Here is a 14,108-nt window from a genome sequence, read left to right as displayed (position 1 = left end):
GGTCTGGTTCCTGGGGTCTGTTTCCTATTCATGTAGGTATCTGTGTGTTTATGTGTGTGTGTGTGTGTGTGTGTGTGTGTGTGTGTGGGTATGGAATGTGTGGATGTGGCATAGCTTGTTTCTCTGGCAAAAATGTGATTTTCTACAGCATCCAACAACCAGCCCCATTTCAGCCCAATTTTTTTTTTTTTTTTGGTTTTGCTTTATTTCCACATTTTGTCATGTCTTTTCTCATTCCATGCTTCACAATTAGGAATTAGGTATTCTATTTAGAGTCCATATGAAGATCCCATAGAAACCTAAACCCATTACATTTACTTCACAATTAACTTTCTTAAAAATTGATAAAATCTTCCATTTCGATGCCAGTTGATTTTTCAGTTGGATTATGCAAGTCTCTAATAATTTGCGAATTGACAGCTGCTGCTTTGCCCATGGCCTTGAGAATATCACCCAAGGTATGAGCTTGTTTTCCAACCCATTGTGCTTTCACTCCGCTATCTGAGACAAGTTTATATAGAGTGTCCATGACTTCCTCAACCGTGATTGGAGCGGATTCGACATTTGGAAGAGCTGTGAATGAAACAAACATCTAAAAGTTGATCATTCACATTCACATTCAAAAGAAATTTTTCTCAATTACAGTAAAATATTAAAATTAAACATATAATAAAAACTGATGCTTTCAACTGCGACCGAAACATTGTTAATCCTTTTAGTTAATAAATTCAAATCAGTTCTTTTCTATATTGGAATATATTTATATATGAGGGTGTAAAAAATTTGCGTATCAGAACGATTAAGCAAAACGAATTAAATCAGTATTACAATATAGACATTTATTAAGGATTGATATAGTTGAAAATTGATTGAAACATGCTTCAGATTCTTTAGCGAGCATCCGCCACAGAAAGTGTGCATATATTATTTCGATCCGCAAACCAAACTTCTTCTGTTTCTCAATAATTGCCAAATTTGCTTGATAAGCTGAAAGAAAACTTAAGGAAATTGGAATTCTATACTATGACAAATACCCGCTTAAGGTTTATAGACTGATCTTAAACAGAAATTTAAGGGCAAGGGTCAAACTTTCAAAGGTACAGGTTTTAAGTTTTCCATTTTGTAATATTTTTCATTCCAAGCTTGACAATTAAGAATTAAGAATTCTGTTTAGAGTACATATGCCAGATATGAAGATCTAAAAAAACCTTAATATATGTTTTAATTTAGAATAAACTTTATCAACTAAGAACAACTGTTTCTGAGTTAGCCATTGGGTTTTCCGAATTAGTGACTGGATTTTCCGTGTTAGTAGTTGGCTCTTCCGATGTAACGTTTTCTAATTTTTTCCACCCGCGTAGCATTTGCAACATTTTTATATTAGAAGCTGCTGCTTTGGTCATTTCCTGAAGGGCATCGCCCATGTTTCTAGCGGATTGTCCAACATATTGCATTTGAACACTACCTTCTTTTACAAGTGATAATAATTTCTTTATGACATCGTCAATCCCGGACTCGACAACTGGGACAGCTGTAAAGAAATAACATTGAATTTAAGCAAATTTGTAAGTTATTACAATAATATATATTGTTAATTACAATAAAATATGAAAATTAAATATATAAAAACTGATGCTTTCAACTGCAAGCAAATCATTTTATATGTATTTTAGTGAATGAACTGAAATCGGATCTATATATATTGGAAAATAAGTATGTACCAAAGTGTAACAAATTTTCGTGTCATAGCAATTAACCAAAACAAATTAAATCGGTTTTGCAAAGAAAGGTCTTTGTAAAGGAATTACAGTGGACACTCGTTTAACAAACGCACCGGATAAGGAACAGCCAATAAATGTTTTAAGTATGTATTAAGCAATGAAATAGGGAAAACCCGGAATATATATACATATATCACAATGCTGTCCAGTGTGACCGTTTTAACATTTTTGAATATTATTTTTCGACAATTTTAGCTGCAATTGTAGTTTGAATGAATTATTCATCGAGGGTCTACTGTAGTTACAAATTATTGAATATTCTAATTTTTTTTAACTTTTTCAAAAAAAGCAGTATTATGTATTATGAATTCACTCGATAAACCATATTTATGAAAAATGGCAATTACCCTTTATATAAGGTAAGAGTAATGAAAAAACTTCCAAGTTAGTCCAGTTCTACAGTTTTAGGTTACGCTTTAAAATTTAATAATTTTTTATGCTTCACAATTGGGAATTAAGAATTTTATTTAGAGTCCATATAACAGATATAAAGATCTTATGAAACCTTAACCACATATTTTGAAATTATAATTTATCAGTTGAAAACTAAAATTTCAGATAGTGTTCTTCCGAGTTATTAGCTGGTTCATGCATGTGGTTAGCTGGTTCATGCATGTTGTTAACTGGTTCTTCCCTGTAAGTATGTTGTTCCTCTAAGTAAGTAACTGGTCTTTGCGAATAATTAACTGGTTTTCTCGTGTTTGCTAATGGTTTTGTGGCGTTAGCAACTGGGTTTTCGGATTTGTTCCATCCAGTAAGATTTCTAAAAAAGTTTATTTTAGCAGCTGCTACATTAGCCACTGTTCGATAAACACTGTTCACACCGTCACTAATCACTTTAGTGACAGTTCTTTTGGAAATGGCAGGTGGTTTGTTGGAGGCAGCATCAGGCTTTTCGGAGGTAGGAACTGGTGTTTCGGACTTATCCCATCCAGTGAGGACATTCAGCATTCGTACTTTAGAAGCTGCTGCTTTACCCATTGATTGAATGGCCTTGCCCACGCTTCTAGCGGAGTTTCCAACGTGTTGCATCTGGACACCATGTTCTGTTAAAAGCGATAAGATATTCTTTATTTCCTCAGGAGCAGACTCGACAGCTGGAACAGCTGTAAAGAAATGACAGTAAATTAAAATAAAGTTTCAATTAATCAGTTATTACAATAATGTGTTGTTAATTACAATAAAATATGAGAATTGAACATATAAGAACTGATGCTTTCCACTGCAAGCGATTCATTGCGATGCCTTTTCGTGAATGTGTTCAAATCAAAATTTGTATTCAGTTTTTTGTACACATATGCACCTAAGTGTAACAAATTCCCGTATCGGAAAGATTAATGGTTTTTGTAAGGGAATGAATTGAAAATTGATTTTGAAATGCTTTATATTCTAAAATCTAAATTTTCCAAGTGTGTATACCCTCCAAAAAAAAGGATAATCATTTGAGCCAGAAACATATAATTTTAATTTTTCCGTCATTTTATCCACCATTAATCTGTCTATCGTCCGCCGGTTCTTTTCGACCAACGCAAACCGCCCTCCTTAGTCTGCAATACTGATCTGATTTCTATATTATATATATGTAGCTCATATACAGTGCCAACTAAAGATTTGAGACAATCAATTGAAAGTGAGATATACTTTGTCGCTTAATTAACTTCATTTTAAGTATCTCTTTTTGTCCCAAATCTTTAGTTGGCATTGTTGCTTCTTTCCTAAAATAATGGTCCATTTCATGAGAAAGATAGAGAGCGAATATACATATTTGGACTGTCTTGCTAAAAATAGTTATTTTAGAAAGTCGATCAATCAAAAATTCCACATCCGACCCAAAATTCGATTCAGCTTCTTTCGTTACTCTAAAGTATCCACAACTTTTTGAAAGAGTTTGAAAGTGTATTTTATTGATTTTGAAAATTTTAGATATGTGACTTTTTATTTTTTGATGATATTTCGGGCTTTGTATCAAAACTTATCTGAGAATGGAAACAGCCAAAAGCTATTATGATTGAACTTATTGTTCTCCATCTCAACAGAACGACCAACTGAAAGCTATAAATTAACACTATTTACTAATACTATATAGCAAATGCATGACGAGTAGATAAAAGATTTATGGATAAATCCAAGATTTCCTAGTTGACTAGATTGTTGCAATTATTATAAGTTATATAGGAAAATTTCTTACAATTATATGGTTTTTTTGTCGCCCAAAATTTATAAAAACTTTACATTTTTTTCTATATATGTATGATTCTTTGTAAAAGGTAAAACTATTTTTACACTGATTAACAATTTAACCCGAAAATAATACATACCTTGTGGAAAATTTTTTCTTTTTGTTTTACTAAAAACATACATATATTTGCAATCATTTTGAAGCCTTTGTATTTATTTTCACAATTTTATGCTGGTGCAGTTTTTAAACCAACTATTTTTTTTACCATATCTACCTGTGAGTCTGCTATTTTACCCAATGACTGAATGCTGCTGCCCACATTCATGGTGGAGTCCCCAAGATATTGTATTTGTTTTCCGCCTTCTTCTAAAGCTTTAAATATCTTGTTCTTGATACTGGTTAAAATTGCAGCGGACTCGAAAACTGAAACGGTTGGAAAATTTATATTCAATGGTTATATATTTTGTACACATATGTTTCAGATATTTACCAAATAATATCAAAATTAAACAAAAGAAAACTGTTGCTTTCTGCTGCAAGCGAATCATTGTAATGTTTTATAGTAATTGCAGTAAAATTCAAATTTCTATTTATATATGAATATGGATATATGTATATACATACACACATATAAGTGTAGCCAATTTCATTGAAAAATGATTAACCAAAACAAATTGAAAGAATTTGTAAAGCAATCTTAAAAACGATTCAGAATTAACAAAAAAATTAGATTTCCAGATTGAAATTTGGGTTTCTATCGCGATTATCATAGAAACCAATTAAAATTGTTTAAAATTAAAATAATAACATTAAAAATGATTTGCGATACTAGTTCATTTTGCTTAAACATAATACAACGAAACAACAAATTTAAATAATTTTTTTGCTTTATTCCAACGTTTTAGTTTACACACACAAAAACCTACCTATCTTAAAATCATTAAATCAATTATTTCACACAGTTTATTTTATTAGTTAGTAACTTGTGCATTGGGTAGATCGCCAAAGAGATATCTTAGGCCTTTTGATCTATAGGCAACTGTTCTACTCATTGATTGAAGAACTTTTCCCACGCTTAGAGCATCTTTTCCAACCTGTTGTAAGTGGACACCACCTTCCGCAATAAGTGTATATACCTTTTTCAGTACTTCATTAAGCAGTGAAGCGGACTCGACAGCTGGAACAGCTGTAAAGAAAATAGCATTTAATGAAAATATCACAACATTCTTAAAGTTTACGATCTATTTACCATAAAGTGTTAAAATCAAGAAAATAAAAACTGTTGCTTTGAACTGCGAGCAATTCATTGTTATGCCTCTTAGTGGATGGATGAAAATCAAAGTTTTCAATTTAGTTCTCTTATATATTGGAATGTTTCCACTTACATGTGTACATACACAAGTGTAACCAATTTCAGTATCAAAAGGATTAACCAAAACAAATTCGGTAAGATTTACAAAGAATGTGTGGAAAAATCGAAGATAAAAAAAACTTAGGGCATGCTTCAGATGGTGGTGCTAGATTGTCAGATTAGTTTTTATATTTATTTTGATGTTAAATTTTTGCATTTTATAATGATTTAAGTTTGGTCAAAATTATATCACAACTAATTATTTTAAATGTGAAATTTAAACCAAAAATATAATCTCAAACTTAAGCGCCTCGTAATTTTTTTTTTCCCAAAAATATGGTCACACAATAATTTAGAGCCACATATTTGAATTGCCTTGTTGACTAACACTGCAGTTTTAAATCTTAACTCTTGAATTTTCCAACACCACTGTGAGAGTAGTGATAGTCAGTGCTGCCAACATTTCGTTGCATCAAAACGCTAAATCAGCCTTTGAAAAAAGCTAGAAATAGCTAGAAATATTTCTTCGTAGCCAAAAAAAAAAGAAAATATTTGTTTATTTTTGGTTTATTTCAATATTTTGGATGATTTCATCAATGACTTTATCTTCATCATCTTGGTTTATGTAGGTTTCATTGGTCCCTATCTTTATCTAACATGATGCTGGTAATTTGTAATCGTGGCAGCATTTTTCTTGTAATTAACAATTTTGTTAAATATTAGCTTTACAAAAGCTTTTCCTTATATGTAAAATGACGTTCAAAGTTGTATTAGCCGTACCTATATCTTTGCTTCGTTTTGACAATATTCATTTGACTAATGTCAGTATTTGCAATAACATTTGCCCGCATCAGCTGCATTTAAAGTCAGCCAATCTTTAAATGCAGGGTCTTTACCACGCGGTTTTTGATAGTAAATTTTTCGCATTTTCAACTTTTGCTCGCGGTTTAAAAATTGGGAAACATTTAGTAAACTTCACAGAAAACGATAAGACTGAATACTCGTTTCGCTTATCGATGTTTTTTTGCCATTCAAATGAAAAAATACTATTCGTATGAAAATGTGGCGTCAAACAGCATAAAAATACACGAAGTTACTAAATGTTTCAAAATATAAAGTAAGCTAGTTTTTCTTGAAAAACAGCTATAATTTCCGCTAGCCGCTATTTCACTAGATCTAGTAGGAAAATAGCTAAATTGACAGCACTGTTGATAGTAAAGAGAGGGCAAAAATTTACGGCGAGAGGGCAAGAATTTACGGCGAGAGGGCAAAAATTTACGGCAAAAATTTACGGCGAGAGGGCAAAAACTGAGGCGAAAAAACATATGTTTTTATAAAAGCGAAATACATGGACAAATATATTCACTAGTCGCCGTGGCTTCGACGTGTCAGTTAATATTTAAATAATAAACAAGCTACGATTTTGGTAGCTAGAAAGCACGCGGAATAGATATAGCACTATAACGTTTAACTACGCAAATTAAAGACAAACAACAACAACAAAAACACCTCAGACTTAGAATGGCGGATAAGACTAATGTGTGCATTGTGGGCTCGGGCAACTGGTAAGTGTGCAATATGTAATAACAATATTACAATTACAATGGGATAGACTACCCGACGACCCACTCAATTATATAATTGTGGACTGCAATATTTTACAATCCCACAACTTACACATTCGATTCGACTTTTCTCGTTCTTGTCGTTCTCCAGGGGCTCGGCCATAGCAAAAATTGTGGGTGCCAATGCAGCAGCATTGCCCGAATTCGAGGAGCGGGTTACCATGTTTGTATACGAGGAACTAATTGATGGCAAGAAGCTAACGGAAATAATTAATGAGACCCATGAGAATGTCAAATATTTGAAAGGACATAAACTGCCATCAAATGTGGTAAGCTAAAGTAGTAAGAACAACAACAAACAAAAGTTGTTTATGTAATTGTAGTTATTACCAAAAAAATTGATTTTGTTAGATACTTACATAAAAGGCGGCAATGCAAGCCTTGATCTTGACCGCGACCGCATGCAATTATCTAATCAGACAAATGCATATGTCTATAATTATACACCTTACTCTCCACTCAATTTCTCTTTCTCTCTCGCTCTTCTCATATCTCTCTTTTTGGCTATGCGCTGCAGTTTTTTTTCAGGGCCAAAAGCAAAATGCGTTTTCACCTTCAAAACGTGACGTTATTGTTGTAGGTGTGTGAAGAACTCTCTCTCTCTCTTGTTTTTCTCTCTCTTACTCTTTTGAGCGCTCTCTCTTTTAACTTAGCCATCATTTATTTGACGTAGGTCAAGGCCGGCTTGTCAATTGAGCCATGGTTTTATTTTGCTTCCTCTCTTTTATCACAAAAGTATTATAAACAATGGTTCAAGTCCGGACTAAGTTGTACCCCATATGATGCAAAAGGAAACTGATAACGTAATTTTCTATATATGCAATATGCATAACCCAGTTAGTTAGGAAATTCAATTTATGTCAATGATAGTGAATTGACGTTTTGTAAATTTAAGTGAACCTTTGATAAATAAAATCTAAACAAACATTTAGATGTATTAAATATTTAAACTCAAAATGTATACTAAAAGAAACACAATTTCCAAAGTTTAGGATTAAGCAATAGAGAGTCTAACTTTGGGGGTTTTATACTTTTCTAGTATGCCTCACTACATTGACAATTGTACTAAAAGTTTTATCAAATGATCTTTATCCCAAAACAAATAAGTTAAGTTTACTACGATTTGCTTATATAAGGAAATCAAAACTGAACAGTTGACTAAATTTTACACCAAGTTTCTTTTGACATTATCGATAAAGAATACAAAAAGTTTGACAAAAACTTTTTATTATTATTAAAAAAATCACAGCTAAACAGTTTAGTACTTTCCTCTGACTTGATTCATAAATTCCCATACAATTCCAATAGAATACAAAAATCTTGCAAAAATTATACAATTATTATTTATACATACAGAGTTCCCCTTTTAAATTTAATTAAAAATGCAGAATCTTTTAATTAACACAGCATTTAGTAAGCAAAGTATAATTTTTTAATAGCTAGAAAAACATAAGTTTGAACTGTAGTTCAAATAAGTCAAACTTAACATATAAAAACAAAGTTGTTCTAACGGAGCGATGCTAATATATACTCAACAACTTAAAAATATGTATTTCTATTAACGTTTTTTATTCCCAAAGCATTTTGAAGTAAGCAAGTTAGTATTTTCTGTGTTTGTTTAATATAAAAGCAATTAACTTTTTGGCTTAGTTTCTTAATTGAATATATTTGCTGCATTTTTGACATTGATCTTGTTGTTTTTTATTTGCCTTTGTTATTATGTATATATTATATATGTTTTTATGTTGTCCCCACCTTCAAACCGGTTATATTGAACTCTTGCCAAAATCTTCTTCTATATGAGAATTTACATATATAAATGAATATATACATACATAGATGGATGGGAATGGAAAAGCGTCTAATTATATAGACAAACAAATAGGCAAACAATATGCCTCAGCATTTCATTATAGAAAAAATTGTTGTTGCTTTTTTTTTTGTTGTTTTCGTTTTTGATTTTTCCATATATAATTCTCTAGCGTTTCTATATGTTATCACTTCATGCTGCCAACGCATGTTGTCTCTCGGTTTATAATCTATTTGGGAGGTGTTTTTCCATAGCCAACGACAGATAAAATACTCAATGCCTGGTTACAAGTTACATTCCTAACAGAATAATATTCATACATATATATAGGGTTCTATATGTTTACATCTCACTAATATTTGGGAGGCTACTGAATATTTTGTGTTAACATGGAGTAGCAACAGGTTAAACAAGTGTCGGAGCTTATCTATAATCAGCAAACAAAAATCGTCAAGTGCTTGAACTGCGATGTATACCCGCACATTTGAAGAGGCTCTGTCTATCATTGTGTTGTGCCCCCTTTACTTTAGCCATATTCAACGCTTATCAGCTATTAATATAGACCCAATAAATTACTGACGTAATTGAAAATGACGCGCCTTGATCAAATGTAACATATGCACAGACATATACATATATATACTATATAGAGACAATTCAGGAAGCCTCAAAATGTTTATGCAAAAATTTATTCAACAGTGGTTTGAGTTCTCTAACAATAGAATAAAAAAATTTAGCAGTCAAAGGGTTAAAAATCATTTTTTCTTTTTGTTTTTTATTTCAAGATTAGATAAGCCAGCTATCTAAAAGCCAAAAGCAGGGCAAACTTCATATAATTTCTATAACTTTTCTAGGTTTTAACTATCTAGTGATGATTCATGAGGTCTAGTTTTTAAAATTAATGTAGTAATTACTTAAAACTATTAAAAGTTTACAGAAGAAGTTTATCTTTATTGCGAAAAGTGCAAAAAAGCAAACAAAAATTTCCATTAATAGTTCATAATTTTGAACATTTTAATGACTTTAACTTGTTTGTTGATTTCCACCTCCAACGATAACGGCAATTTATTTTGTTTTTGCATTGGGCAAATTGTTATCTAAACAGTGTCTGAACCTTACACTTTTTATTTATACTTATGTAGGTAAGTTCAACTCTTATATAAAGTCCACAATAATAATGCCAAAGCAAAGCAAAAATGCAAAAGAGACAAACAAGTTTGATCGCATTTTGAATACGGGAAACAGGTTAACACAGGCCAGCAAAAAATATAAAATGTTATAACATTTAATTCACTGATATCGGCTCTCTCGATCGTCTAGACAATCGTCTATAGGAAAAGACGCGCCCCCAAAAATAAAAAATTGTCACACGTGCATAGAATATGATTTTCTAGATTTCCAAAGGTTCTTGAATCAACCTTGAACACAAAAAAATGTTTCTTATCAAATTTGTGTGCTTATCAAAAGTGTAATTAGCTGTTTTTTCTAGTTTAATTGTTCTCCACCTTCTCACAGTGTCTATTTCTGCTTCTTTTTATTTTGTAGGTTGCCGTTCCTGATCTAGTTGAAGCTGCCAAGAATGCTGATATTTTAATTTTCGTTGTACCCCATCAATTTATACCCAATTTCTGCAAACAATTGCTGGGTAAGATTAAGCCCAATGCCATTGCCATATCCCTGATCAAGGGTTTCGACAAGGCCGAAGGCGGTGGCATTGATCTTATTTCGCACATTATCACCCGTCACTTGAAGGTAAGTTAATACATCTACATAGACATAAATGAAGGTGACACTGGGTAACCTCTAATGTTTTTGCGTTTTTTTTTTAGATACCATGCGCCGTACTGATGGGCGCCAATCTGGCCAATGAGGTGGCCGAGGGAAATTTCTGTGAAACTACCATCGGTTGTACTGATAAGAAATATGGCAAAGTGCTGCGTGATCTCTTCCAGGCCAATCACTTCCGTGTTGTGGTCGTCGAGGATGCCGATGCCGTTGAGGTTTGCGGTGCCCTTAAGAATATTGTTGCCTGCGGTGCTGGTTTCGTTGATGGTCTCAAGTTGGGCGATAACACCAAGGCGGCTGTCATTCGTCTGGGTCTGATGGAAATGATACGCTTTGTCGATGTCTTCTATCCAGGCAGCAAATTGTCCACCTTCTTCGAGAGCTGCGGTGTCGCGGATCTTATCACGACGTGTTATGGTGAGTCAATGGAGTGGTAGAAGGGTACCATAAAGTCAAATTGTTGGCGGGGTTAATTAGCAAACTTGATGATATCTCAAATCAACTTAAAGAGGAAAATAACCAATTCTTAAATAGAAATTTATTGTTTGTTTACCTGGGAAAAATAACAAATTAAATTCTTTTAGGTGGTCGCAATCGTCGCGTTTCGGAGGCTTTCGTTACTTCTGGCAAAACAATTGAAGAATTGGAAAAAGAAATGCTTAATGGCCAGAAACTGCAGGGACCACCCACAGCCGAAGAGGTTAACTACATGCTGAAGAACAAGAAATTGGAGGATAAGTAAGAAGGATAACCAAACAATATTTGAAATGATCTTTTGTAATTAATCAATCGTTCCTTTACAGATTCCCCTTGTTCACGGCTATACACAAAATATGCACAAATCAGCTTAAACCTAATGATTTAATCGATTGCATACGCAATCATCCAGAGCATATGTAAGTGTTTTGTTTCCTTTCGTTCGTTTGCTTCGTTTGCACATGATGAAACCCGTCTCCAAAATTCCCCTCCTCTCCTTCCTTACCCTTTTATAACTAAACTCTTCTCTTTTTTTCAATTAATTAATTATTGTTTTTGCTCTTAAGTTTTGTATTTTCTTAGTTTGTTTGACTTTCCTTTATAACTATGCCATAGCACTTAACTTCTTTCTATATGAATGTGTTTTGCCTTTTTAGTTCAACTAATTTTACTAAATTTAAGATTAATTTTTAATATATATAAAAACCAAGAAAGAAAAGTGAAAAAAATGCTGAATAATAATAAAATATGCAAACAAAATTCCAAATTTAAATGAATGTATAATTTCTTTCAGTATCAACATAAATTTCATGTAAATCAAATCATAAATCATCACTTATATAGTGTATGCATATTCATTTACTTTATTATTCAGCTCATTTTAAATATATATAATCTTAACCCAAATCCTCCCAAATACATACATCCATACATCTTTTAACAAATTGCATATATTGTTTTATGTTTCATCCAATCAAATATTTGTTATTTTTTTCTTCTTTTTTCTTATATGATTTCTCATAGGGATACGTCCATCATGCCGTCGCCAAAACTCTAAAAAACAAGAAACAGACAGAATAAATAAAAAAAAAAAACCTGTGTTACACCAAAAATCAAAATGAACATGAATTTGTTTGTAAATATTTCGTTCTATGCGATCAAGTCAGAGTCATCTCTTCGTACACCAAAATTCCCCTCTCAACCAACCATCCACAACACGTTCGCTCCTTCGCACGCTCGCTCGTCAACATGCATTTCCTTTAATTTACAAAAAAACAACAAACAACATAAATTTTAATAATAATTTACAATCGTTATTCATTGTATTATCTCGCTATATCAATTATTGTGTAAAGTGTGTAAAGAAAAAAGTGTCATATTTGTTAACAACTAATTGGATTTGTTGAAAATAAATAAAATATTAATTATTATTTATACCCTTGCAGTTCCATTTACTAAGCAATCAAGCATTAGGTAAAAAACCAATCAAATTTTTACAAAAACTTGAAAGATTATATGAAAATTATATATGTTTGCAATAGATATAAATTGTAAAACAAAAAGAACAGATTAAAACGATAATTATAATATCGTCTGTTCTGTATAATTCCAGAAGAATATTATAATCAAAAGGGGCAACTTGAAATTGACATAGAATTGGCATAAAAAATATAAAGAAAAAAAAAAATACTACAAACATTTTTGAAAACATTAAAAATGGAAGTAGAACTACAATTTGAACTGTTAAATCTAATCGATATCTACTTATAGTTGTCTGAAACTATAGATATTGCCTTTTATAGTTTCCTGATAACCATATAAAATCATCTGCAAGGGTATAACAAAATCAAAATTTCGTCTACAAAAGATCTTATTCATTCCCCAAAATACAATTTCTTTATGTTTCATATACATATACTCAATTGGCAGCTACAAAATCGGCAAAATTCCAGTACGTATGCAAATGAAAAAAAAATCAAAAAAAAAAAAATTCAACACTTTATTTAATTGGAAAATTTCAGTTCTTTAAGCACGTTTGAGTTTCTTCTTTTTTTATCTGATAACAACAACTTGATTTTGATATTATATATTTTTTAATATTTAACACTTTGCCAAATAATAAGTTATATTCTCCTCTTTCGCAGGCAAAATTTGTAAATTGTATAAAAAACAAAACAAAAACGAAAAATGAACAAGTTTTTAACAATTTTTATGCACCACACAGAGTAAATATTTTTCAGCACAATCTGTACATTTGGAACGTCAAGTCAGTCTACTCTTCAGGATTGTTTATAGGTTGTTAATGTGTAAAGTTAATTAAACAAATTTTATTTTATTTTTTAATAAAAGTCCCAAGCATATCCTACTGAAGCCCACAGAGAGAATATATAAGTCAATCAAAGTCTGCTTTATTAATTTTTTTTTTATTATTATTATTATTAAATAATTAGTTCAAAAAGAGAAATATGCGCATGTACCTTATTACCAAATATTGTTAATTATTTTGTGGCCATGAGTATTAAAGAAAGCAAACAATAACAATCGAATGGCTTAATTTTAAAATATCAAACAAAATTAGGCATATGTAATTTATGGAATTTATGTGCGTTAGAACAAAACTTAGAGCAATTTTAATTGAATGGCGTAGACGTAAAGAAATAAATGTAAATGAATCCAAAAGTGTTAAATAAAGAAAACAAAATAAAAGTAAATTTGGAAACTTATATAAAGTGTTTTATACTGAGCATATCTATGCATTTAAAATGAATGGGTGAGTTTTGATTTTAATCGAATGTTTAAATAGTTTTATATACCTGGACATTGCAAATATTTTGAAACTCCTGATAATAGAGATCTAAGTATACCCTTTGGAATGTTTGAAGCCGTTTCAAAAACCTTTCCGGTCATATATTTGTTAAACAAATATTTTCATATGGTGGAAAACTCTTGCGTTATGGATCTTATTGTTAAACTCCTGTGGATCTGTTATAGATCATGTGTAACCTAATTTACCCTAAAAATTTCTTTTGATGAATCATTTGTTTCAATTAAAAAAATGGAAACGAAAAAATATTAAGGAGTTCATATTTTTTCTTAAGAT

General features: G+C 31.4%; 2 protein-coding genes and 3 long non-coding RNA genes across 6 annotated transcripts; 1 reads left to right on the top strand and 4 right to left on the bottom strand.

Moving 5' to 3' along the window:
* Positions 1-249: 249 nt before the first annotated feature.
* LOC124460259 lies at positions 250-737 on the bottom strand. Its single transcript, XR_006954186.1, has 2 exons — positions 644-737; positions 250-573 (listed from the first exon to the last, which is right to left on the bottom strand). It is a non-coding gene; the product is annotated as an uncharacterized LOC124460259 (long non-coding RNA).
* A 367-nt stretch (positions 738-1,104) lies between these two features.
* LOC124460265 lies at positions 1,105-1,667 on the bottom strand. The gene is made up of 2 exons (XR_006954189.1): positions 1,600-1,667; positions 1,105-1,531 (listed from the first exon to the last, which is right to left on the bottom strand). It is a non-coding gene; the product is annotated as an uncharacterized LOC124460265 (long non-coding RNA).
* A 561-nt stretch (positions 1,668-2,228) lies between these two features.
* Positions 2,229-3,047, bottom strand: LOC124460226. The gene is made up of 2 exons (XM_047010700.1): positions 2,961-3,047; positions 2,229-2,887 (listed from the first exon to the last, which is right to left on the bottom strand). Exons 1-2 carry the CDS (start codon positions 3,016-3,018, stop codon positions 2,328-2,330), a joined length of 618 nt encoding a protein of 205 aa, XP_046866656.1. The 5' UTR covers positions 3,019-3,047; the 3' UTR covers positions 2,229-2,327.
* A 1,096-nt stretch (positions 3,048-4,143) lies between these two features.
* Positions 4,144-4,525, bottom strand: LOC124460305. The gene is made up of 2 exons (XR_006954234.1): positions 4,451-4,525; positions 4,144-4,383 (listed from the first exon to the last, which is right to left on the bottom strand). It is a non-coding gene; the product is annotated as an uncharacterized LOC124460305 (long non-coding RNA).
* Positions 4,526-6,674: 2,149 nt separating this feature from the next.
* LOC6642753 (glycerol-3-phosphate dehydrogenase [NAD(+)], cytoplasmic) lies at positions 6,675-13,731 on the top strand. 2 transcript variants are annotated; one of them, XM_023175947.2, is made up of 7 exons: positions 6,675-6,876; positions 7,028-7,205; positions 10,292-10,498; positions 10,576-10,948; positions 11,116-11,269; positions 11,335-11,427; positions 13,153-13,731. In XM_023175947.2, exons 1-7 carry the CDS (start codon positions 6,833-6,835, stop codon positions 13,163-13,165), a joined length of 1,062 nt encoding a protein of 353 aa, XP_023031715.1. In that variant the 5' UTR covers positions 6,675-6,832; the 3' UTR covers positions 13,166-13,731. The 2 variants fall into 2 exon arrangements, with proteins under 2 accessions (XP_023031715.1, XP_002065366.1); XM_002065330.4 differs by lacking the exon at positions 13,153-13,731 and adding an exon at positions 12,032-12,442.
* Positions 13,732-14,108: the final 377 nt, after the last annotated feature.

This window comes from Drosophila willistoni, assembly GCF_018902025.1.
Source record: "Drosophila willistoni isolate 14030-0811.24 chromosome 2R unlocalized genomic scaffold, UCI_dwil_1.1 Seg167, whole genome shotgun sequence".
NCBI classification, from domain to species: Eukaryota; Metazoa; Arthropoda; class Insecta; order Diptera; family Drosophilidae; genus Drosophila; species Drosophila willistoni.
The sequence above is the reverse complement of the archived record's forward strand: the minus strand, read 5'-3'. Positions and strand labels throughout refer to the sequence as shown.

What these genes read in the sequence shown, in the direction of transcription:
- LOC124460226 (XM_047010700.1), bottom strand. Translation starts at nt 3,018, where the DNA reads ATGAATCGCTTGCAGTGGAAAGCATCAGTTCTTATATGTTCAATTCTC. An exon ending in TTCAATTCTCATATTTTATT is followed by an intron (nt 2,888 to 2,960) that starts GTAATTAACAAC and finishes ATTTCTTTACAG; the next exon opens with CTGTTCCAGCTGTCGAGTCT.
- LOC6642753 (XM_002065330.4), top strand. Translation starts at nt 6,833, where the DNA reads ATGGCGGATAAGACTAATGTGTGCATTGTGGGCTCGGGCAACTG. An exon ending in ATTGTGGGCTCGGGCAACTG is followed by an intron (nt 6,877 to 7,027) that starts GTAAGTGTGCAA and finishes GTCGTTCTCCAG; the next exon opens with GGGCTCGGCCATAGCAAAAA. An exon ending in AACAAGAAATTGGAGGATAA is followed by an intron (nt 11,270 to 11,334) that starts GTAAGAAGGATA and finishes GTTCCTTTACAG; the next exon opens with ATTCCCCTTGTTCACGGCTA.